This window comes from Echiichthys vipera (genome assembly GCF_963691815.1).
Source record: "Echiichthys vipera genome assembly, chromosome: 2".
Classification (NCBI taxonomy): Eukaryota; Metazoa; Chordata; class Actinopteri; order Perciformes; family Trachinidae; genus Echiichthys; species Echiichthys vipera.
The window spans coordinates 548077-571250 of NC_139827.1; the positions used below are offsets into that span (position 1 = coordinate 548077).

General features: G+C 48.4%; 3 protein-coding genes across 10 annotated transcripts in view; 2 read left to right on the top strand and 1 right to left on the bottom strand.

Moving 5' to 3' along the window:
• LOC310958479 (CSC1-like protein 2) overlaps positions 1-10424 on the bottom strand; it is a 28067-nt gene extending 17643 nt beyond the window's left edge. For 4 of the 7 annotated variants that reach the window (XM_083929440.1, XM_083929438.1, XM_083929437.1 and 1 more), the window contains exons 1-4: positions 10168-10424; positions 4313-4534; positions 4117-4196; positions 3289-3324 (exon numbers count right to left, since the gene is read on the bottom strand). In XM_083929440.1, the coding sequence (XP_083785566.1) occupies positions 3289-3324; positions 4117-4196; positions 4313-4507 (311 nt within the window). In that variant the 5' untranslated portion in view covers positions 4508-4534; positions 10168-10424. Of the gene's footprint in view, positions 1-3262; positions 3325-4116; positions 4197-4312; positions 4535-10167 lie in introns of those variants that run through there. The other 3 variants (XM_083929443.1, XM_083929441.1, XM_083929442.1) reach the window with 2 other exon arrangements.
• Positions 10425-11566: 1142 nt separating this feature from the next.
• LOC310955097 (3-oxo-5-alpha-steroid 4-dehydrogenase 2-like) lies at positions 11567-14840 on the top strand. 2 transcript variants are annotated; one of them, XM_083924842.1, is made up of 5 exons: positions 11567-11864; positions 13725-13888; positions 14074-14175; positions 14449-14599; positions 14708-14840. In XM_083924842.1, exons 1-5 carry the CDS (start codon positions 11569-11571, stop codon positions 14772-14774), a joined length of 780 nt encoding a protein of 259 aa, XP_083780968.1. In that variant the 5' UTR covers positions 11567-11568; the 3' UTR covers positions 14775-14840. The 2 variants fall into 2 exon arrangements, with proteins under 2 accessions (XP_083780968.1, XP_083780969.1); XM_083924843.1 differs by lacking the exon at positions 14074-14175.
• A 4082-nt stretch (positions 14841-18922) lies between these two features.
• dpy30 (dpy-30 histone methyltransferase complex regulatory subunit) lies at positions 18923-22837 on the top strand. The gene is made up of 5 exons (XM_083924146.1): positions 18923-18945; positions 21841-21881; positions 22096-22143; positions 22480-22622; positions 22707-22837. The coding sequence occupies exons 1-5, from the start codon at positions 18936-18938 to the stop codon at positions 22777-22779; spliced, it is 315 nt and encodes a 104-aa protein (XP_083780272.1). The 5' UTR covers positions 18923-18935; the 3' UTR covers positions 22780-22837.
• Positions 22838-23174: the final 337 nt, after the last annotated feature.

Genomic DNA, 23174 nt, shown 5'->3' on the forward strand with positions numbered 1-23174 from the left:
CGGCTTTCACGAGTCAGGCTTTAACGAGTCCAGCTTTAACAAGTCCAGTATTAACGAGTCCAGCTTTTACAAGTCCGACCTTTAACGAGTCCAGCTTTAACAAGTCCAGCTTTAACAAGTCCAGTTTTAACGAGTCCAGCTTTAACAAGTCCAGTTTTAACGAGTCCAGCTTTTACAAGTCCGACCTTTAACGAGTCCAGCTTTAACGAGTCCAGCTTTAACATGTCCAGCTTTAACATGTCCAGCTTTAACGAGTCCGGCTTTAACGAGTCAGGCTTTAACGAGTCCGGCTTTAACAAGTCCGGCTTTAACGAGTCAAGCTTTAACAAGTCAGGCTTTAACAAGTCCAGTTTTAACAAGTCAGGCTTTAACAAGTCAGGCTTTAACAAGTCCGGCTTTAACGAGTCAAGCTTTAACTAAAAACCAAACCTAACACGCTGAATTAGCCGTGTGCTAACCCTTTATATTCCTCTCCGTAAACACTTTCAGTCCTTCACAATAAAAGCCCTGTTCGGTGCAGATCAGTTTGTTTACTCGCAGTGACGTCGGAGAACGGATTTATCTATTCTCAGACGTCTTCATTTCCTCATCTGCACCGAGACGCCACAGGAGCACGGGGACGTCCACTTTGACACTCACTAAAGGATCACGGTGTTGGGTGGAGTTAGCTAAGGGGCTAATGAGCTAGCACGTCACAGGGTCACGTCACTGAGCTACGAACACACTCGTTACCTTTTCACCGGCTCATAGTTATCTCTGTCTCGTCTCCAGCTAACACGCATTCAAATGAAGACAAGTGCGGAGCGGTGTTAGCATCACAGGTGTTAGCATTACTACTGTTAGCATCACAGGTGTTAGCATCACAACGTTAAGCATCACAGCTGTCAGCATCACAACTGTTAGCATCACAGGTGTTAGCATTACTACTGTTAGCATCACAGGTGTTAGCATTACTACTGTTAGCATCACATCTATGGTTGAATAAAAATAATGGCCGAATCTTCAGGACTTCACTTAAAGCTGCATTCTCTCTAATGTCCACTTAAAGCTGCAGTCTCTCTAATGTCCACTTAAAGCTGCAGTCTCTCTAATGTACACTTAAAGCTGCAGTCTCTCTAATGTACACTTAAAGCTGCAGTCTCTCTAATGTACACTTAAAGCTGCAGTCTCTCTAATGTTCACTTAAAGCTGCAGTCTCTCTAATGTCCACTTAAAGCTGCATTCTCTCTAATGTCCACTTAAAGCTGCAGTCTCTCTGATGTCCACTTAAAGCTGCAGTCTCTCTAATGTCCACTTAAAGCTGCATTCTCTCTAATGTCCACTTAAAGCTGCAGTCTCTCTAATGTCCACTTAAAGCTGCAGTCTCTCTGATGTCCACTTAAAGCTGCAGTCTCTCTGATGTCCACTTAAAGCTGCATTCTCTCTAATGTCCACTTAAAGCTGCAGTCTCTCTGATGTCCACTTAAAGCTGCAGTCTCTCTGATGTCCACTTAAAGCTGCAGTCTCTCTGATGTCCACTTAAAGCTGCAGTCTCTCTAATGTCCACTTAAAGCTGCATTCTCTCTAATGTCCACTTAAAGCTGCAGTCTCTCTAATGTCCACTTAAAGCTGCAGTCTCTCTAATGTCCACTTAAAGCTGCAGTCTCTCTAATGTCCACTTAAAGCTGCAGTCTCTCTGATGTCCACTTAAAGCTGCAGTCTCTCTAATGTCCACTTAAAGCTGCATTCTCTCTAATGTCCACTTAAAGCTGCAGTCTCTCTGATGTCCACTTAAAGCTGCAGTCTCTCTGATGTCCACTTAAAGCTGCAGTCTCTCTGATGTCCACTTAAAGCTGCAGTCTCTCTGATGTCCACTTAAAGCTGCAGTCTCTCTAATCCATTTTAATGGATTATTTCCTTTTCAGAAATTGAATTGATTTATTTTTTAAAATATTTTTATTGTTTTACTTTATTAATATTCTGTTTTTTTATATATTTAATTATTTCTCTAAATATTTTTATTTTCTTTTTAATTATTTAGATTTTCTTTTATTTTGAAATTCTTTAATTCTATATTTTAGTGTATTGTTTATAAATTAATCAGTAATAATGTTGGGACCAATCAGAGAGCAGGACGCTGTTAAAGGGGCGGGGAGAAGAAGACGTTAGTGGACCAATCAGAGAGCAGGATCCTGTTAAAGGGGCGGGGAGAAGAAGACGTTAGTGGACCAATCAGAGAGCAGGACGCTGTTAAAGGGGCGGGGAGAAGAAGACGTTAGTGGACCAATCAGAGAGCAGGATCCTGTTAAAGGGGCGGGGAGAAGAAGACGTTAGTGGACCAATCAGAGAGCAGGATCCTGTTAAAGGGGCGGGGAGAAGAAGACGTTAGTGGACCAATCAGAGAGCAGGATCCTGTTAAAGGGGCGGGGAGAAGAAGACGTTAGTGGACCAATCAGAGAGCAGGACGCTGTTAAAGGGGCGGGGAGAAGAAGAAGACGTTAGTGGACCAATCAGAGAGCAGGAGCCTGTTAAAGGGGCGGGGAGAAGAAGACGTTAGTGGACCAATCAGAGAGCAGGACGCTGTTAAAGGGGCGGGGAGAAGAAGAAGACGTGAGTGGACCAATCAGAGAGCAGGACGCTGTTAAAGAGGCGGGGAGAAGAAGACGTTAGCGGACCAATCAGAGAGCAGGACGCTGTTAAAGAGGCGGGGAGAAGAAGACGTGAGTGGACCAATCAGAGAGCAGGATCCTGTTAAAGGGGCGGGGAGAAGAAGACGTAAGTGGACCAATCAGAGAGCAGGATCCTGTTAAAGGAGCGGGGAGAAGAAGACGTTAGTGGACCAATCAGAGAGCAGGATCCTGTTAAAGGGGCGGGGAGAAGAAGACGTTAGTGGACCAATCAGAGAGCAGGACGCTGTTAAAGGGGCGGGGAGAAGAAGACGTTAGTGGACCAATCAGAGAGCAGGACGCTGTTAAAGGGGCGGGGAGAAGAAGACGTTAGTGGACCAATCAGAGAGCAGGATCCTGTTAAAGGGGCGGGGAGAAGAAGACGTTAGTGGACCAATCAGAGAGCAGGACGCTGTTAAAGGGGCGGGGAGAAGAAGACGTTAGTGGACCAATCAGAGAGCGGGATCCTGTTAAAGGGGCGGGGAGAAGAAGACGTTAGTGGACCAATCAGAGAGCGGGATCCTGTTAAAGGGGCGGGGAGAAGAAGACGTTAGTGGACCAATCAGAGAGCAGGATCCTGTTAAAGGGGCGGGGAGAAGAAGACGTCAGCGACAAACCAAACAGGGAGGAAGTGGCGACGTACTCGTCCCGTTGGTCCAGGACGAAGAAACGCTTCAGTCTTCAGGAAACACACACACACACACACACACACACGTATTTTATACACACACGTCATCAGATCAGATACGTATATTTATAGATTTATAGATTTTATATTTTGTAGCCGTTCAGACTTTTATTCCATATTTATTAATTTCCTGAACATATTGAACCTCCTCTGTCACTCCCTTGTGTTGTGACTCATTCAGACCTGAACCCTGGGCAGACCCAGACCCCAGACCCCAGACCCCAGGCCCGGGTAAGACCTCCACCCGGATACGAGCCGGGGCGAGAGACGAGGAGGGAGGAGCGGTCAGCTGAGGTGCTTTATTAGAGGGTCTCCTGGGGGCAGCGAGAGTAGCTTTACCCCGGGAGCAGGTCCACCTGGCGGGAGCAGGTCCACCTGGCGAGGCCGTTTGGTGAGCCTTCTGTGGGGGGGCAGATCAGTCACCGGACCGCGGGACTCCGGGGACAAGAGCCACCCGGGCGACTTTTGACTAATCACTTCCTGTCTGTGATAAAGTACCTTACAAAAGCAGCAACCTGTGAACATAAACATGATCACAGCCAAGATAAAGCACCTCAGCTGACCGCTCCTCCCTCCTCGTCTCTCCCCCGGCTCATGTCCGGGTGGAGGTCTTACCCGGGCCTGGGGTCTGGGGTCTGGGGTCTGGGACTGCAAGGGTTCAGGTCTGGGTCTCCTCAGGGTGCAGGTCTGGGGTCTGGGTCTGCTCAGGGTTCAGGTCTGGGACCTGTTTCCCGTCGTGTTGAGAAAACTGAAGCATCTGATTGGTCCTTAGAGGGCGTTTACCTGTCGGCGTCGGTGACGAGCGCCAGGCGCCCGTAGTCCCACGCCACCTTACGCAGGATGGAGAAGACGAAGAGCAGCACCTGAAGAAGAAGAGAGGAGGACTTCCTGTCAGAGGTCAGAGGTCAAACACCATTTACAGAGACGCCACTTTAGACGTGGCGTCTTCTTCTTCCCGTGTGTGGCGGCGGCGACTCACCAGGAAGCACATGAAGTCGAGGGCGAGCACGGTGGGCACGCCGCCGAAGGGCAGCCCCTGCAGCACGGTGCTGCGGATGCGTGCGGAGTAGCAGTAGTCCTTGGACTCGCTGTGGGCGGAGCAGTTGTCCTGGCCGCTGCACGCCTGCCCCCCGCTGCCGAATATCGCCATGGTAACGATCAGCGCTCTGAGCATGCTCAGTGCGGCATCCTGGCTGAGAACCTGAGGAGGAAACACACGAACACACACAGATGTTACACATTTATATCACACACACACGCACGAACGCATGCACGCTGGTTATTATCATCATCATCATACGGGTGTGTGTGTGTGTGTGTGTGTGTGTGTGTGTGTGTGTGTGTGTGTGTGTTCTGTGGGAGCAGCCTCCGCCGCCTCCACGCCGGCTCTTTGTTCTCGGGGCGTGATGATGTCACAGTGACATCATCAGCCGTCACCGTGGTTCAGTGAGAAACGGCAGCGAGGCGTGAAAAGTGGGTCAGGAGCCGCTGGAGGTGACGGGGTCAGAGGTCACAGAGGAGAGAGGCATGCTGGGAAATGGAGTCAGCTGATGTTTAGAGACGAGGACGACGGGAAACAGGAGATTCAGACTCTGACTCTTTTACTCACAGAAGAAGAAGAAATGTAATAAATATGATAAAGAAAATAAATACTGTAAATATAATCATCATCGTCTGGATCTCAAGGTCTGCAGGTCTACAGGTCTGCAGGTCTACAGGTCTGCAGGTCTACAGGTCTACAGGTCTGCAGGTCTACAGGTCTACAGGAGGTCTACAGGTCTGCAGGTCTACAGGTCTACAGGTCTGCAGGTCTGCAGGTCTACAGGTCTACAGGAGGTCTACAGGTCTGCAGGTCTGCAGGTCTGCAGGTCTACAGGTCTACAGGTCTGCAGGAGGTCTACAGGTCTACAGGAGGTCTACAGGTCTGCAGGAGGTCTGCAGGAGGTCTACAGGTCTGCAGGAGGTCTACAGGTCTGCAGGAGGTCTGCAGGAGGTCTACAGGTTTACAGGTGGTCTACAGGTCTACAGGTCTGCAGGAGGTCTACAGGTCTACAGGAGGTCTACAGGTCTACAGGTCTGCAGGTCTACAGGTCTACAGGTCTACAGGTCTGCAGGAGGTCTACAGGTCTACAGGAGGTCTACAGGTCTACAGGTCTACAGGTCTACAGGTCTGCAGGAGGTCTACAGGTCTACAGGAGGTCTACAGGTCTACAGGAGGTCTACAGGTCTGAAGGAGGTCTGCAGGTCTACAGGTCTACAGGTCTGCAGGAGGTCTACAGGTCTACAGGAGGTCTACAGGTCTACAGGTCTACAGGTCTACAGGTCTGCAGGAGGTCTACAGGTCTACAGGTCTACAGGTCTACAGGTCTGCAGGTCTGCAGGTCTGCAGGTCTACAGGTCTGCAGGAGGTCTACAGGTCTGCAGGTCTACAGGAGGTCTACAGGTCTACAGGAGGTCTACAGGTCTGCAGGTCTAAAGGTCTACAGGTCTACAGGTCTACAGGAGGTCTACAGGTCTACAGGTCTGCAGGTCTGCAGGTCTACAGGTCTACAGGTCTGCAGGTCTACAGGTCTACAGGAGGTCTACAGGTCTACAGGTCTACAGGTCTACAGGAGGTCTACAGGTCTACAGGTCTACAGGTCTACAGGTCTGCAGGTCTACAGGTCTACAGGTCTACAGGTCTGCAGGTCTGCAGGTCTACAGGTCTGCAGGTCTACAGGTCTACAGGTCTACAGGTCTGCAGGTCTGCAGGTCTACAGGTCTGCAGGTCTACAGGTCTGCAGGTCTACAGGTCTGAAGGAGGTCTGCAGGTCTACAGGTCTACAGGTCTACAGGTCTGCAGGAGGTCTACAGGTCTACAGGTCTGCAGGAGGTCTACAGGTCTACAGGTCTACAGGTCTGCAGGAGGTCTACAGGTCTACAGGTCTACAGGTCTGCAGGTCTGCAGGTCTGCAGGTCTACAGGTCTGCAGGAGGTCTACAGGTCTGCAGGTCTACAGGAGGTCTACAGGTCTACAGGAGGTCTACAGGTCTGCAGGTCTAAAGGTCTACAGGTCTACAGGAGGTCTACAGGTCTACAGGTCTACAGGTCTACAGGTCTGCAGGTCTGCAGGTCTACAGGTCTACAGGTCTACAGGTCTACAGGTCTGCAGGTCTACAGGTCTACAGGAGGTCTACAGGTCTACAGGTCTACAGGTCTACAGGTCTGCAGGTCTACAGGTCTACAGGTCTACAGGAGGTCTACAGGTCTACAGGTCTACAGGTCTACAGGTCTGCAGGTCTACAGGTCTGCAGGTCTACAGGTCTACAGGTCTACAGGTCTGCAGGTCTGCAGGTCTACAGGTCTGCAGGTCTGCAGGTCTACAGGTCTGCAGGTCTACAGGTCTGCAGGTCTACAGGTCTGAAGGAGGTCTGCAGGTCTACAGGTCTACAGGTCTACAGGTCTGCAGGAGGTCTACAGGTCTACAGGTCTACAGGTCTGCAGGTCTGCAGGTCTGCAGGTCTACAGGTCTGCAGGTCTACAGGTCTGCAGGTCTACAGGTCTACAGGAGGTCTACAGGTCTACAGGTCTACAGGTCTGCAGGTCTACAGGTCTGCAGGTCTACAGGTCTACAGGTCTACAGGTCTGCAGGTCTGCAGGTCTACAGGTCTGCAGGTCTACAGGTCTGCAGGTCTACAGGTCTACAGGTCTACAGGTCTGCAGGTCTACAGGTCTGCAGGTCTACAGGTCTACAGGTCTACAGGTCTGCAGGTCTACAGGTCTGCAGGTCTACAGGTCTACAGGAGGTCTACAGGTCTACAGGTCTACAGGTCTGCAGGTCTACAGGTCTGCAGGTCTACAGGTCTACAGGTCTACAGGTCTGCAGGTCTGCAGGTCTACAGGTCTGCAGGTCTACAGGTCTACAGGAGGTCTGCAGGTCTACAGGTCTACAGGTCTGCAGGTCTACAGGTCTGCAGGTCTACAGGTCTACAGGTCTGCAGGTCTACAGGTCTGCAGGTCTACAGGTCTACAGGTCTGCAGGTCGTATAATAATAATAATCTAAAATCTAAAACTATAATCATTTACAGCACAGATCCAAAGTCTGGACCTCTTTATTTATGAAAACATCAGAACTGAGACTGAACACGTCTGGACCGGGTTCAGGGTTCAGGGTTCAGGTCCGGTGACTGTGGAGGCCGGGTCCATCTGGACTGGGTTCAGGGTTCAGGTCCGGTGACTGTGGAGGCCGGGTCCAGCCCCCCACACACCCCCAAACCTCCTCCTCCGTGCGTCACGGGGGGAACAAGGCACGTGGAGTCCATCCGGTCCCCTTTGCTGCGTCGCACAAAGACTCAGATCTGGACCCATCAGACCAGAGCCCAGATCTCCACCTGTCTACGTGTTTCCTCAGGAGGGGGTCTGGAGTCTCCCTGAGACCTGATCCAGGACCAGAGGCTGGAGCTGCTGCCCCTGAGACCTGATCCAGGATCAGAGGCTGGAGCTGCTGCCCCTGAGACCTGATCCAGGACCAGAGGCTGGAGCTGCTGCCCCTGAGACCTGATCCAGGATCAGAGGCTGGAGCTGCTGCCCCTGAGACCTGATCCAGGATCAGAGGCTGGAGCTGCTGCCCTGAGACCTGATCCAGGATCAGAGGCTGGAGCTGCTGCCCCTGAGACCTGATCCAGGACCAGAGGCTGGAGCTGCTGCCCCTGAGACCTGATCCAGGATCAGAGGCTGGAGCTGCTGCCCCTGAGACCTGATCCAGGATCAGAGGCTGGAGCTGCTGCCCCTGAGACCTGATCCAGGACCAGAGGCTGGAGCTGCTGCCCCTGAGACCTGATCCAGGACCAGAGGCTGGAGCTGCTGCTCCTGAGACCTGATCCAGGACCAGAGGCTGGAGCTGCTGCCCCTGAGACCTGATCCAGGATCAGAGGCTGAGATCATGTCCATTCCTTGTGTTCTTTGGCCCAAACAAAGATTCTTCCTTTCCTCTGAGGGGGACTCCTGATCCTGGTCCTGGTCCTGGTCCTGATCCTGGTCCTGGTCCTGGTCCTGATCCTGGTCCTGGTCCTGATCCTGATCCTGGTCCTGGTCCTGATCCTGGACCTGGTCCTGGTCCTGATCCTGGTCCTGATCCTGGTCCTGATCGTGGTCCTGATCCTGGACCTGATCCTGGTCCTGATCGTGGTCCTGATCCTGGTCCTGATCCTGGTCCTGATCCTGGACCTGATCCTGGTCCTGATCGTGGTCCTGATCCTGGTCCTGGTCCTGGTCCTGATCCTGGTGCTGGTCCTGGTCCTGATCCTGGTCCTGATCCTGGTCCTGATCCTGATCCTGGTCCTGGTCCTGGTCCTGATCCTGGTCCTGGTCCTGATCCTGGTCCTGGTCCTGATCCTGGTCCTGATCCTGGTCCTGGTCCTGATCCTGGTCCTGATCCTGATCCTGATCCTGGTCCTGATCCTGATCTGATCCTGGTCCTGGTCCTGGTCCTGATCCTGATCCTGGTCCTGGTCCTGGTCCTGATCCTGGTCCTGGTCCTGATCCTGGTCCTGGTCCTGGTCTGAGACTAAACTAAACTCTTTATAAAGTTTTTTAAATATTGAAACTTTTGTGAAACATCAGAAAAACAAAAACAATCTTCAGACTTTTTAAATATTAATAAAAGATCAAAGGATCAAATTCAGTCTGTTTGTTTTTTAAACTCAGAGAAAAATTAAAATATGTGACAGAAAATATGATAAAATAAAAAAATAAAAGATAATAATAAAACACTAAAGATGAATTTCAGTGTGTTTAAAAATATGATTTTAAAATAATATTAAATATTAAATGGATCCAAATATAAAACAGTAAAAACAGAAAATAAAATATTAAAATAAAGAAATGAACAAAAATAATAATTAAATATTAAAAGAGAGGAACTTTTATACTTTATATAATATTTATTTAGTTAGTTTAGATTTAAATGTACTCCAGTAATAATAGAAAATGTATTTAAATAATCAAAATAATAATAAATATTAAATATTAAATAGATCAAAGATACAGAAATAGAAAATATGCCATTAAGGATAAAAATAAAATAATAATAATCATCATATTATTAATTATTATAATATTAAATAATGTTAAAAACAATAATAATAATAAATAGATCCAAATATATGAAAGTAACAGAAAATACAATATAAAGATTATAATAATAATAATAATAATAATAATAATAATAATAATGTTCATAATAATTATAATGTCTATAATAATTATTATTATTATTGTATTAATAAAACAATAACAATATTAATAATAATATAAATATTAATCAGATCCCTGTGCCCGGGTGAGGGGGGTTCTGGGCCCCGGCTCTGCTGGATGGAGCAGCGGCCCAGCTGCACCTGCAGTCCGGCCTGAGGCACCGACTCCTCCCGCTGCTCCCCGGGACTCAAAGTCACACACGGACCCGACACGAGAGGCGTGTTCCGCGGGCAGAGAGGGGCTCGACCCGCGGGGGGATGTGGCGCAATGACCGGGGGGGAGACGGCGGCTCGGGTCAGTGAGTCAGCGGGGAAACTGAAGCTGCGGACGGTGTCGGTGTGTCGGTGTGTGTCGATGCGTCCTCTGCGCACATTATATAACCGTCCTCCCGCCGGGGCCGAGCGGGGGCCGGTGGATGCTGCCCGGGGGAGCAGCGCCCCGGGGCCGCCGCGGACAGGCCGCTGCCGCCGGGCCGCCGGAGGCTCCAGCAGCAGCGGCCTGTCCGCGGCTGATCACCCCGCTGAGGAGATCACACAAAGCCGTCTTATGATAAACCAAAGCCCGTTAATAATTAAACCCAATTAGAACAAAGCCGGTACCTGAGCACCAGAAGCCGTTCCTCCTCCTCCTCCAGCCGCCGAGCGTCGACGTTTCACCGCAGACAAAAGCCGTTAAACCGTCACTGACGCGCCGCCGCCGAGGCTCCGAGCTGCCGCAGCGCCGCCATCCCGCAAGAAAACAGGCCGCGTCGGGCCGCAGCACCGCCGGCAGCCCCGGGGTCAGTGAAGGGGGAATCCCGCCGCAGGAACGTGTCCCTCCGCCGGCCGCCTGAGTCCGCTGGGCGCCGCTGCTCCTCCGCCGGGGTCGCGGTGTCTAAAATGGAGGACTAGAGTCGGACGGAGCCGCTGATGCTGCCGCTGCGGAGGACGCGAAGAAGACGCCGACGCTGCTGCGCCTGCGCGGAGCCGCCGGCAGAGGGCGCCAACACGACGCCTTCACAATAAGAGCTTTTGTTTTTAAACATGAGTTTTATTTTTTAAACCCAGTTTTATTTTTACAGACATTTAAAAAATAAACAAAAATAAATAAATAATTTGGTAAAATGTTTTTCACATATATAAAAATAAAATACCCCATTTCTATCACAGAAAAGTGAAATAAATATCTTTAATAATAATAACAATAATAATAATAATAATCTGATCATCATTATTATTATTCTACAAAACATAAAACACTTAAAATGTTTAATATACAATAACACACACTGTATAATAATAACAACAACAATAATAATAATGTATAATAATAATAATAATATAATGGTAAAATAGTTTCCAGTTATAATAATAAAAAGTACAATAACAATACAAATAAATAATACGTTTATATAAATACCTGCTGAAAATTAAACAGATATGAATTATTTTGTTTATTATTAATTATAGACAGATTACATCAACTCACCCAAGCATCATCGGTCCACAGGTGACTCTGCTGGGAACCGGAGGGTCGCCGGTTCGAGTCCCTGTGTGGACCATGAATGGAGCGTGGACTGGTGCCTGGAGAGGTGCCAGTTCATCTCCTGGACACTGCCGAGGTGCTGCTGAGCAAGGCACCGAACCCCCAACTGCTCGGGGTGCTGGTCACTGGCAGCCCCTTCACTCTGACGTGTGTGTGTGTGTGTGTGTGTGTGTGTGTGTGTGTGTGTGTGTGTGTGTGTGTGTGTGTGTGTGTGTGTGTGTGTGTGTGTGTGTGTGTGTGTGTGTGTGTGTGTGTGTGTGTGTGTGTGTGTGTGTGTGTGTGTGTGTGTGTGTGTGTGTGTGTGTGTAAAACTTTTTCCAGTGAAAAACCAAGAGCTCAAGTTTCTTTTGTTCAGTCTGGAATTTAAGGGGAGTGGTCCGAGCACACACACACACACACACACACACACACACAGACACACACACACACACACACACACACACACACACACACACACACACACACACGGTGAGAGTATGCAGTGTCAGGACACCGCCGTGTCCGTCCTGAGCTGGGTCGCGGTGCTCGGGGCTGGGGCGTACCTGCTGCGGCAGACCCGGACCCCGGCTCCGTACGGCCGCTACACGCCGGCGCAGGGCCGCAGCTGCCCGGCCAGACTGGCCTGGTTCCTGCAGGAGCTGCCGGCCTTCGTGCTGCCGCTGCTGCTGCTGCTGCTCACGGAGCAGGAGCCGGGGAGGACCGGGGGCACCGGGAGGACCGGGACCGGGAGGACGCTGCTGCTCTGCACCTTCATGCTGCACTACTTCCACAGGTGAGAGACGGTTGAAGTGATGTGAACAAACAAACAACAACTAAACATGAGGAAGACGTTTAAATGTTAAATATGCAGAAGTTAAATATGAAGTTAAATGTGCACGTGCTCAGTCACACCTCCGGTGCCGGTGCCGGTGCCGGTGTGTGTCTGCCTGCAGCGACATTAATATTCATAAAGAACAGAAAAAGCACTAAATCAGCATAAACTGTGCTGAGTCTTGTGTGTTCATTAGTTTCACAGTGTGAGACCGGTTTGTTGTCACGTGGTCTCCTGATGTGGAAGTTATTGAAAATATGAAGTAATTTAATATTTATTTATTATTTATTTATTAATGAGAAGTCATTAAGGCCGCGGCTGGGACCGGAGTGAGGATCCGGTGTGAGAGGAACCTTCACAGGACGGTTCCAGGGTTTCAGCTGGAGAGAGACTCAGAACCGAACCGAACCGAACCGAACCGAACCGTCCCGGTCCAGTTTCAGTCAAATCTTTACATTTGTTTGTGACTTCAGTGAAAAGAGAATAGATTTATTTACAGTTATCTCAGTAAGACAAAGACAGACAGACGCAAAGACACAAAGACTCAAAGACACAAAGACTCAAAGACACAAAGACAGACCCGACGGAGCCGGACCAATCAGAACTGAGCTCTTTAAGACCCGACGGAGCCGGACCAATCAGAACTGAGCTCTTTAAGACCCGACGGAGCCGGACCAATCAGAACTGAGCTCTTTAAGACCCGACGGAGCCGGACCAATCAGAACCCTGCAGGTCCGGAGCAGCAGGACGAGTTCTTCTGCTGATGTCCTGGTCGTTGGTTCCTGATAAGAGTCTGTATTTCAACAACAACAGGGAGGGCCTTGCTCAAAGGCACCTCATACCCCTCTTCTACCAACCCAGACCTGGTTCTGGTGCTGGTTCTGGTGCTGGTTCTGGTGCTGGTGCTGGTGCTGGTTCTGGTTCTGGTGCTGGTTCTGGTGCTGGTTCTGGTTGACTGTTGGTTCAACTCTGTAATCTGACACCAAGGATCATGACGATGGGTCTGGTGTGTTGGACCCGTCATGAACGGTTCAGGGAGTAAGAGGAGAAACAGAGAGACGGGACCCAAACAAGAGGGTCCAGGGTCCAGGGTCCAGGGGGAACGGTGTAGGGTCCAGGGAGCAGGGGACACGGTGTAGGGTCCAGGGAGCAGGGGGGAACGGTGTAGGGTCCAGGGAGCAGGGGACACGGTGTAGGGTCCAGGGAGCAGGGGACACAGTGTCCAGGGAGCAGGGACACGGTGTAGGGTCCAGGGAGCAGGGGGGACACGGTGTAGGGTCCAGGGAGCAGGGGGGACACGGTGTAGGGTCCAGGGAGCAGGGGGGAACGGTGTAGGGTCCAGGGTCCAGGGTCCAGGGGGAACGGTGTAGGGTCCAGGGTCCAGGGTCCAGGGGGAACGGTGTAGGGTCCAGGGAGCAGGGGAAACAGGGTCCAGGGAGCAGGGGGAACGGTGTAGGGTCCAGGGTCCAGGGAGCAGGGGAAACAGGGTCCAGGGAGCAGGGGGAACAGGGTCCAGGGAGCAGGGGGAACAGGGTCCAGGGAGCAGGGGGAACGGTGTAGGGTCCAGGGTCCAGGGAGCAGGGGAGACGGGGTAGGGTCCAGGGAGCAGGGGGAACAGGGTCCAGGGAGCAGGGGGAACAGGGTCCAGGGAGCAGGGGGAACAGGGTCCAGGGAGCAGGGGGAACAGGGTCCAGGGAGCAGGGGAAACAGGGTCCAGGGAGCAGGGGACATGGTGTAGGGTCCAGGGAGCAGGGGGAGCAGGGTCCAGGGAACCCGTGCTGGTCTCCAGATGTTTGAGTGCCGTGTCCGTCTGTCCTGCAGGAGCATCGTCTACGCCTTCCTGACCAGAGGACGCCCGGTGCCGCTGCCCATCGTCCTCTACGCCGCCGTCTTCTGCCTCCTCAACGGCCTCCTGCAGGGACACCACCTGCTGCACTGCGCCCACTTCCAGGACACCTGGCAGACGCACGCCCGCCTGGCTGCAGGTGGGTCACGACCAGGACCAGGACCAGGACCAGGACCAGGACCAGGACCAGGACTACGACCACGACTAGGACCAGGACCACGACCACAACCAGGACCATGACCACGACCAAGACCAGTTTAGTCACTAAAGGAGACGGTTAAGTTCAGACCGTTAAGTTGAAATAATCCTCTTTAACTGTTGAAGGGCTTCTTCTCTTCGTCGTGGGTCTGATCATCAACATCCACAGCGATCACATCCTGCGGAGCCTGAGGAGTCCTGGAGAGACGGTCTACAGGATCCCCTACGGTACCACACCCCCCCACCCCCCTGGTCCTGGTGCTGGTCCTGGTCCTGGCCCTGGTCCTGGTCCTGGCCCCGGTCCTGGTCCTGGCCCTGGCCCTGGCCCTGGTCCTGGTCCTGGCCCTGGTCCTGGCCCTGGTCCTGGTCCTGGCCCCGGTCCTGGTCCCGGCCCTGGCCCTGGCCCTGGTCCCGGCCCTGGTCCTGGTCCTGGCCCTGGTCCTGGCCCTGGCCCTGGTCCCTGTAGACTCTGAGTCCTAACGTGGTGCCTCTCCTCCTCAGGGGGGATGTTTGAGTTGGTGTCGGGGGCGAACTTCCTGGGCGAGATCGTGGAGTGGAGCGGCTTCGCTGTGGCCGCCTGGTCCTTCCCCGCCTTCGCCTTCGCCTTCTTCACCGTGTGCTCCATCGGGCCCCGGGCGTGTCAGCACCACAGGTACGGGCCGGGCCGGCTCCAGCGGCCCACCGGGTCCAACAGGACCACAAACAGATGCACAATTCAATATTAATAATAATAATAATTATAATCGTCGTGGTGTTGCAGAGACTACCAGCGGAGGTTCCTGAACTACCCTCGCTCCAGGAAAGCTCTCATTCCTTTCATCCTGTGACGGTGGAGCAGGCGGGGATCGAACCGCCGACCCTCTGATCACTGGACCGACTGCTCGACTTCCTGAGGATCATTTCTTAATAAACATTATTAAATATGAATAATTATTAAAACTGTTTTTTACACGTTTATGCTCCTAGAGAACACTTTAACACACGTTTATGCTCCTAGAGAACACTTTTACACACGTTTATGCTCCTAGAGGACACTTTAACACACGTGTATTCTCATACACTTTAACACAAGTTTATGCTCCTAGAGGACACTTTAACACACGTTTATGCTCCTAGAGGACACTTTAACACACGTTTATGCTCTTAGAGGACACTTTAACACACGTTTATGCTCCTAGGGGACACTTTAACACACGTTTATGCTCCTAGAGGACACTTTAACACACGTGTATTCTCATACACTTTAACACAAGTTTATGCTCCTAGAGGACACTTTAACACACGTTTATGCTCCTAGAGGACACTTTAACACACGTTTATGCTCCTAGAGGACACTTTAACACACGTTTATGCACCTAGAGGACACTTTAGCACACGTTTATGCTCCTAGAGGACACTTTAACAGACGTTTATGCTCCTAGAGGACACTTTAACACACGTTTATGCTCCTAGAGGACACTTTAGCACACGTTTATGCTCCTAGAGGACACTTTAACACACGTTTATGTTCCTAGAGGACACTTTAACACACGTTTATGTTCCTAGAGGACACTTTAGCAGACGTTTATGCTCCTAGAGGACACTTTAACACACGTTTATGCTCCTAGAGGACACTTTAGCACACGTTTATGCTCCTAGAAGACACTTTAACACAAGTTTATGCTCCTAGAGGACACTTTAACACACGTTTATGCTCCTAGAGGACACTTTAACACAGGTTTATGCTCCTAGAGGACACTTTAACACATGTTTATGCTCCTAGAGGACACTTTAACACACGTTTATGCTCCTAGAGGACACTTTAGCACACGTTTATGCTCCTAGAGGAAACTTTAACACACGTTTATGCTCCTAGAGGACACTTTAGCACACGTTTATGCTCCTAGAGGAAACTTTAACACACGTTTATGCTCCTAGAGGACACTTTAACACACGTTTATGCTCCTAGAGGACACTTTAACACAAGTTTATGCTCCTAGAGGACACTTTAACACACGTTTATGCTCCTAGAGGACACTTTAACACACGTTTATGCTCCTAGAGGACACTTTAACACACGTTTATGCTCCTAGAGGACACTTTAGCACACGTTTATGCTCCTAGAGGACACTTTAGCACACGTTTATGCTCCTAGAGGACACTTTAGCACACGTTTATGCTCCTAGAGGACACTTTAACACACGTTTATGCTCCTAGAGGACACTTTAACACAAGTTTATGCTCCTAGAGGACACTTTAGCACACGTTTATGCTCCTAGAGGACACTTTAGCACACGTTTATGCTCCTAGAGGACACTTTAACACACGTTTATGCTCCTAGAGGACACTTTAACACACGTTTATGCTCCTAGAGGACACTTTAACACAGGTTTATGCTCCTAGAGGACACTTTAACACAGGTTTATGCTCCTAGAGGACACTTTAACACACGTTTATGCTCCTAGAGGACACTTTAGCACACGTTTATGCTCCTAGAGGACACTTTAGCACACGTTTATGCTCCTAGAGGACACTTTAACACACGTTTATGCTCCTAGAGGACACTTTAACACAGGTTTATGCTCCTAGAGGACACTTTAACACAGGTTTATGCTCCTAGAGGACACTTTAGCACACGTTTATGCTCCTAGAGGACACTTTAACACACGTTTATGCTCCTAGAGGACACTTTAACACACGTTAATGCTCCTAGAAGACACTTTAACACACGTTTATGCTCCTAGAGGACACTTTAACACACGTTTATGCTCCTAGAGGACACTTTAACACACGTTAATGCTCCTAGAGGACACTTTAACACACGTTTATGCTCCTAGAGGACACTTTAGCACACGTTTATGCTCCTAGAGGACACTTTAGCACACGTTTATGCTCCTAGAGGACACTTTAACACACGTTTATGCTCCTAGAGGACACTTTAACACACGTTAATGCTCCTAGAGGACACTTTAACACACGTTTATGCTCCTAGAGGACACTTTAACACACGTTTATGCTCCTAGAGGACACTTTAACACACGTTTAGGCTCCTAGAGGACACTTTAACACACGTTTATGCTCCTAGACGACACTTTAACACACGTTCATGTTCCTAGAGGACACGTTAACACACGTTTATGCTCCTAGAGGACACTTTAACACACGTTTATGCTCCTAGAGGACACTTTAACACACGTTTATGCGAGGACACTTTAACACACGTTTATGCTCCTAGAGGACACTTTAACACACGTTTATGCTCCTAGAGGACACTTTAACACACGTTTATACTCCTAGAGGACACTTTAACACACGTTTATGCTCCTAGAGGACACTTTAACACACGTTTATGCTCCTAGAGGACACTTTAGCACACGTTTATGCTCCTAGAGGACACTTTAACACACGTTTATGCTCCTAGAGGACACTTTAACACACGTTTATGCTCCTAGAGGACACTTTAACACACGTTTATGCTCCTAGAGGACACTTTAACACACGTTTAGGCTCCTAGAGGACACTTTAACACACGTTTATGCTCCTAGAGGACACTTTAGCACACGTTTATGCTCCTAGAGGACACTTTAACACACGTTTATGTTCCTAGAGGACACTTTAACACACGTTTATGCTCCTAGAGGACACTTTAACACACGTTTATGCTCCTAGAGGACACTTTAGCACACGTTTATGCTCCTAGAGGACACTTTAGCACACGTTTATGCTCCTAGAGGACACTTTAACACACATTTATGCTCCTAGAGGACACTTTAACACACGTTTATGCTCCTAGAGGACACTTTAACACACGTTTATGCTCCTAGAGGACACTTTAGCACACGTTTATGCTCCTAGACGACACTTTAACACACGTTCATGTTCCTAGAGGACACTTTAACACACGTTTATGCTCCTAGAGGACACTTTAACACACGTTTATGCTCCTAGAGGACACTTTAACACACGTTTATGCGAGGACACTTTAACACACATTTATGCTCCTAGAGGACACTTTAACACACGTTTATGCTCCTAGAGGACACTTTAACACACGTTTATACTCCTAGAGGACACTTTAACACACGTTTATGCTCCTAGAGGACACTTTAACACACGTTTATGCTCCTAGAGGACACTTTAGCACACGTTTATGCTCCTAGAGGACACTTTAGCACACGTTTATGCTCCTAGAGGACACTTTAACACACGTTTATGCTCCTAGAGGACACTTTAACACACGTTTATGCTCCTAGAGAACACTTTAACACACGTTTATGCTCCTAGAGGACACTTTAGCACACGTTTATGCTCCTAGAGGACACTTTAACACACGTTTATGCTCCTAGAGGACACTTTAACACACGTTTATGCTCCTAGAGGACACTTTAACACACGTTTATGCTCCTAGAGGACACTTTAACACACGTTTATGCTCCTAGAGGACACTTTAGCACACGTTTATGCTCCTAGAGGACACTTTAACACACGTTTAGGCTCCTAGAGGACACTTTAACACACGTTTATGCTCCTAGAGGACACTTTAACACACGTTTAGGCTCCTAGAGGACACTTTAACACACGTTTATGCTCCTAGAGGACACTTTAACACACGTTTATGCTCCTAGAGGACACTTTAGCACACGTTTATGCTCCTAGAGGACACTTTAACACACGTTTATGCTCCTAGAGGACACTTTAGCACACGTTTATGCTCCTAGAGGACACTTTAACACACGTTTATGTTCCTAGAGGACACTTTAACACACGTTTATGCTCCTAGAGGACACTTTAACACACGTTTATGCTCCTAGAGGACACTTTAGCACACGTTTATGCTCCTAGAGGACACTTTAGCACACGTTTATGCTCCTAGAGGACACTTTAACACACTTTAATGAGAAAACCCGTTGAAACCGGAAACAGTATCTTTTTTGACGTAGCCGTTGAACAGAATCGACGTAAGTTGCGTAAGTTACGTCAGACATCTTACGTTGATACCCACAACAAACATGGCGGACGGTGAGTGAACTGTTGACCATTCAGAGCGTTTGAACCGTTTTTATTGTTGTTTTTGTTTGTTTCCCGGTTTGTTGTGAGGCTGTGGTGCCGCGGGCTGAGCCCCGGGGCCGGGGTTCACCGGTGTGACCCGTTAACTCGGTGAATGAACCGGGCAGAGGGCGGTAACGCGATGCTAATGATGCTAATGATGCTAAGCTAACTCACAATGAAAACAGTGGGATGCGTTTCTGAGGTTTCGCTTCTTTAACTTTCTCTGTTTGAGGCGGAAACAAGAACCGGAATAAACCCGTTTACACTCAAACACGACCCGCTTCCGCTGGTGTCTGTCTGTTTGAAGAGTGACGTCACTTCACGTCTTCTCTCCGGTGAAGTTAAACCGGTGAAAACGGCCGTTAACGGGGCCGCTCCCGCGCTCAACCAGAGTCCGTTCAAAAACAACGGTTTCTGATACAGACCGATACAGATGCTCCTAAAAACACAGATATAGACCGATACAGATGCTCCTAAAAACACTGATATAGACCGATACAGATGCACCTAAAAACACAGATATAGACCGATACAGATGCACCTAAAAACACAGATATAGACCGATACAGACGCACCTAAAAACACAGATATAGACCGATACAGATGCACCTAAAAACACAGATATAGACCGATACAGATGCACCTAAAAACACAGATATAGACCGATACAGATGCACCTAAAAACACAGATATAGACCGATACAGATAAAAACACAGATATAGACCGATACAGATGCACCTAAAAACACAGATATAGACCGATACAGATAAAAACACAGATATAGACCGATACAGATGCACCTAAAAACACAGATATAGACCGATACAGACGCACCTAAAAACACAGATATAGACCGATACAGACGCACCTAAAAACACAGATATAGACCGATACAGATAAAAACACAGATATAGACCGATACAGATGCACCTGAAAACACAGATATAGACCGATACAGATAAAAACACAGATATAGACCGATACAGATGCTCCTAAAAACACAGATACAGACCGATACAGATAAAAACACAGATATAGACCGATACAGATGCACCTAAAACACAGATATAGACCGATACAGATGCACCTAAAAACACAGATACAGACCGATACAGATGCACCTAAAAACACAGATATAGACCGATACAGATGCACCTGAAAACACAGATATAGACCGATACAGATGCTCCTAAAAACACAGATATAGACCGATACAGATGCACCTGAAAACACAGATATAGACCGATACAGACGCTCCTAAAAACACAGATATAGACCGATACAGATGCACCTAAAAACACAGATATAGACCGATACAGATGCACCTAAAAACACAGATATAGACCGATACAGATAAAAACACAGATATAGACCGATACAGATGCACCTAAAAACACAGATATAGACCGATACAGATGCTCCTAAAAACACAGATATAGACCGATACAGATGCACCTAAAAACACAGATATAGACCGATACAGATGCTCCTAAAAACACAGATATAGACCGATACAGATGCTCCTAAAAACACAGATATAGACCGATACAGGTGCACCTAAAAACACAGATATAGACCGATACAGGTGCACCTAAAAACACAGATATAGACCGATACAGATGCTCCTAAAAACACAGATATAGACCGATACAGATGCACCTGAAAACACAGATATAGACCGATACAGATAAACACACAGATATAGACCGATACAGATAAAAACACAGATATAGGCCGATACAGATAAAAACACAGATATAGACCGATACAGATAAAAACACAGATATAGACCAATACAGATAAAAACACAGATATAGACCGATACAGATAAAAACACAGATACAGACCGATACAGATGCACCTAAAAACACAGATATAGACCGATACAGATGCTCCTAAAAACACAGATACAGACCGATACAGATGCACCTAAAAACACAGATATAGACCGATACAGATGCACCTAAAAACACAGATATAGACCGATACAGACTCACCTAAAAACACAGATATAGACCGATACAGACGCACCTAAAAACACAGATATAGACCGATACAGATGCTCCTAAAAACACAGATATAGACCGATACAGATGCACCTAAAAACACAGATATAGACCGATACAGACTCACCTAAAAACACAGATATAGACCGATACAGACGCACCTAAAAACACAGATATAGACCGATACAGATGCACCTAAAAACACAGATATAGACCGATACAGACGCACCTAAAAACACAGATATAGACCGATACAGATGCACCTAAAAACACAGATATAGACCGATACAGATAAAAACACAGATATAGACCGATACAGACGCACCTAAAACACAGATATAGACCGATACAGACGCACCTAAAAACACAGATATAGACCGATACAGATAAAAACACAGATATAGACCGATACAGACGCACCTAAAAACACAGATATAGACCGATACAGATGCACCTACAAACACAGATATAGACCGATACAGATGCACCTAAAAACACAGATATAGACCGATACAGATAAAAACACAGATATAGACCGATACAGATAAAAACACAGATATAGACCGATACAGATAAACACACAGATATAGACCGATACAGATAAAAACACAGATATAGACCGATACAGATAAAAACACAGATATAGACCGATACAGATAAAAACACAGATATAGACCGATACAGATGCACCTAAAAACACAGATATAGACCGATACAGATGCACCTAAAAACACAGATATAGACCGATACAGATGCACCTAAAAACACAGATATAGACCGATACAGATAAAACACAGATATAGACCGATACAGATGCAGATTTTGAATAGAAGAAAACTTTGTTGTCTTGTTTTTCAGATCACACAGACGCAGATCAGTCCATGGAGGGACACACTCCTGTGAGTACCACAGTGTTAGCCTAGCTTAGCACAAAGACTGGAAGCAAGGGGAACCGTTAGCCTAGCTTAGCACAAAGACTGTAAGCAAGGGGAACTGTTAGCCTAGCTTAGCACAAAGACTGGGAGCAAGGGGAACCGTTAGCCTAGCTTAGCACAAAGACTGGAAACAAGGGGAACTGTTAGCGTCGTCTAAACTCTGTGAATCCTCCTGCAGGTGTCTGAAAACCCGCACGCAGAATACGGCCTGACGGAAAACATCCAGGTAACACACACACACACACAGACACACACACGCGCACACACACACACACACACGCACGCACACACACAAACGCACAGACACACACGCACACACTACCACACACGCACAGACACACACACACACACACACACAGACACACACAGACACACGGACACACACACGCACACACACAAACGCACAGACACACACGCACACACTACCACACACGGACACACACACGCACACTGACACGCACGCACACAGACACACACACAGACACACACACACACACAGACACACACACACACGCACACACACACGCACACACAGACTCCCAGCATGCTTTGCTCTCCTCAGAGGACGGTGGAGAACGAGAAGGCGAGTGCAGAGAAAGTGTCCAAGCAGAAGGTGGACCTGCAGGCTCTGCCCACCCGGGCGTACCTGGACCAGACCGTGGTCCCCATCCTGCTGCAGGGGCTGTCCGTGCTCGCCAAGGACCGGTACGCCCGCCCCCCCCCCCTCACATGAATGACATTAATAACAGCATTAATAATGACGGTGGCGTGTGTGTGTGTGTGTCGCAGGCCTCCCAACCCCATCGAGTACCTGGCTGCGTTCCTGCTCAAGAACAAATCCCAGTTTGAAGAAAGGAGCTAAAGTTCTGCTGCTGCGACGTCTTTTTTATGCTTTTCCACATTAAACGTGTTCATGTCAACGATGAGCTCCCGCTGCTTCTTTCATTCATGTTGTTTATGTTTGTTTATGTTTATGTTGTTTATTTCGGGCTGAACGCCGCAGGTGTCATCATAAAAACATGAATTATTGTTTAAATTTGATTCTGGAAAAACAAACAAACAAACGTGTTTTTTTCGTCTGAAAGAAGAAAAATCTACTGAAACTGTTCAAAGGTCACAGCAACAAAAAAGAACTCCAGCAGCCGGGTTGCCAGGTTCAGGTTGGTTGGTTGGTTGCCAGGTTTGTGTGTTTGAGTCAGTATTGAATCAAACAGGAACCACTAACTGAACTGATGTTTAACGTGAGCCGGTCTGCAG

Coding starts and splice junctions, on each gene's coding strand:
- dpy30 (XM_083924146.1), top strand. Junction 22,144..22,479: donor GCCTGACGGAAAACATCCAG/GTAACACACACA, acceptor TGCTCTCCTCAG/AGGACGGTGGAGAACGAGAA. Junction 22,623..22,706: donor TCCGTGCTCGCCAAGGACCG/GTACGCCCGCCC, acceptor TGTGTGTCGCAG/GCCTCCCAACCCCATCGAGT.
- LOC310955097 (XM_083924842.1), top strand. CDS start 11,569: ATGCAGTGTCAGGACACCGCCGTGTCCGTCCTGAGCTGGGTCGCGGTG. Junction 14,176..14,448: donor GGTCTACAGGATCCCCTACG/GTACCACACCCC, acceptor TCTCCTCCTCAG/GGGGGATGTTTGAGTTGGTG. Junction 14,600..14,707: donor CGGGCGTGTCAGCACCACAG/GTACGGGCCGGG, acceptor GTGGTGTTGCAG/AGACTACCAGCGGAGGTTCC.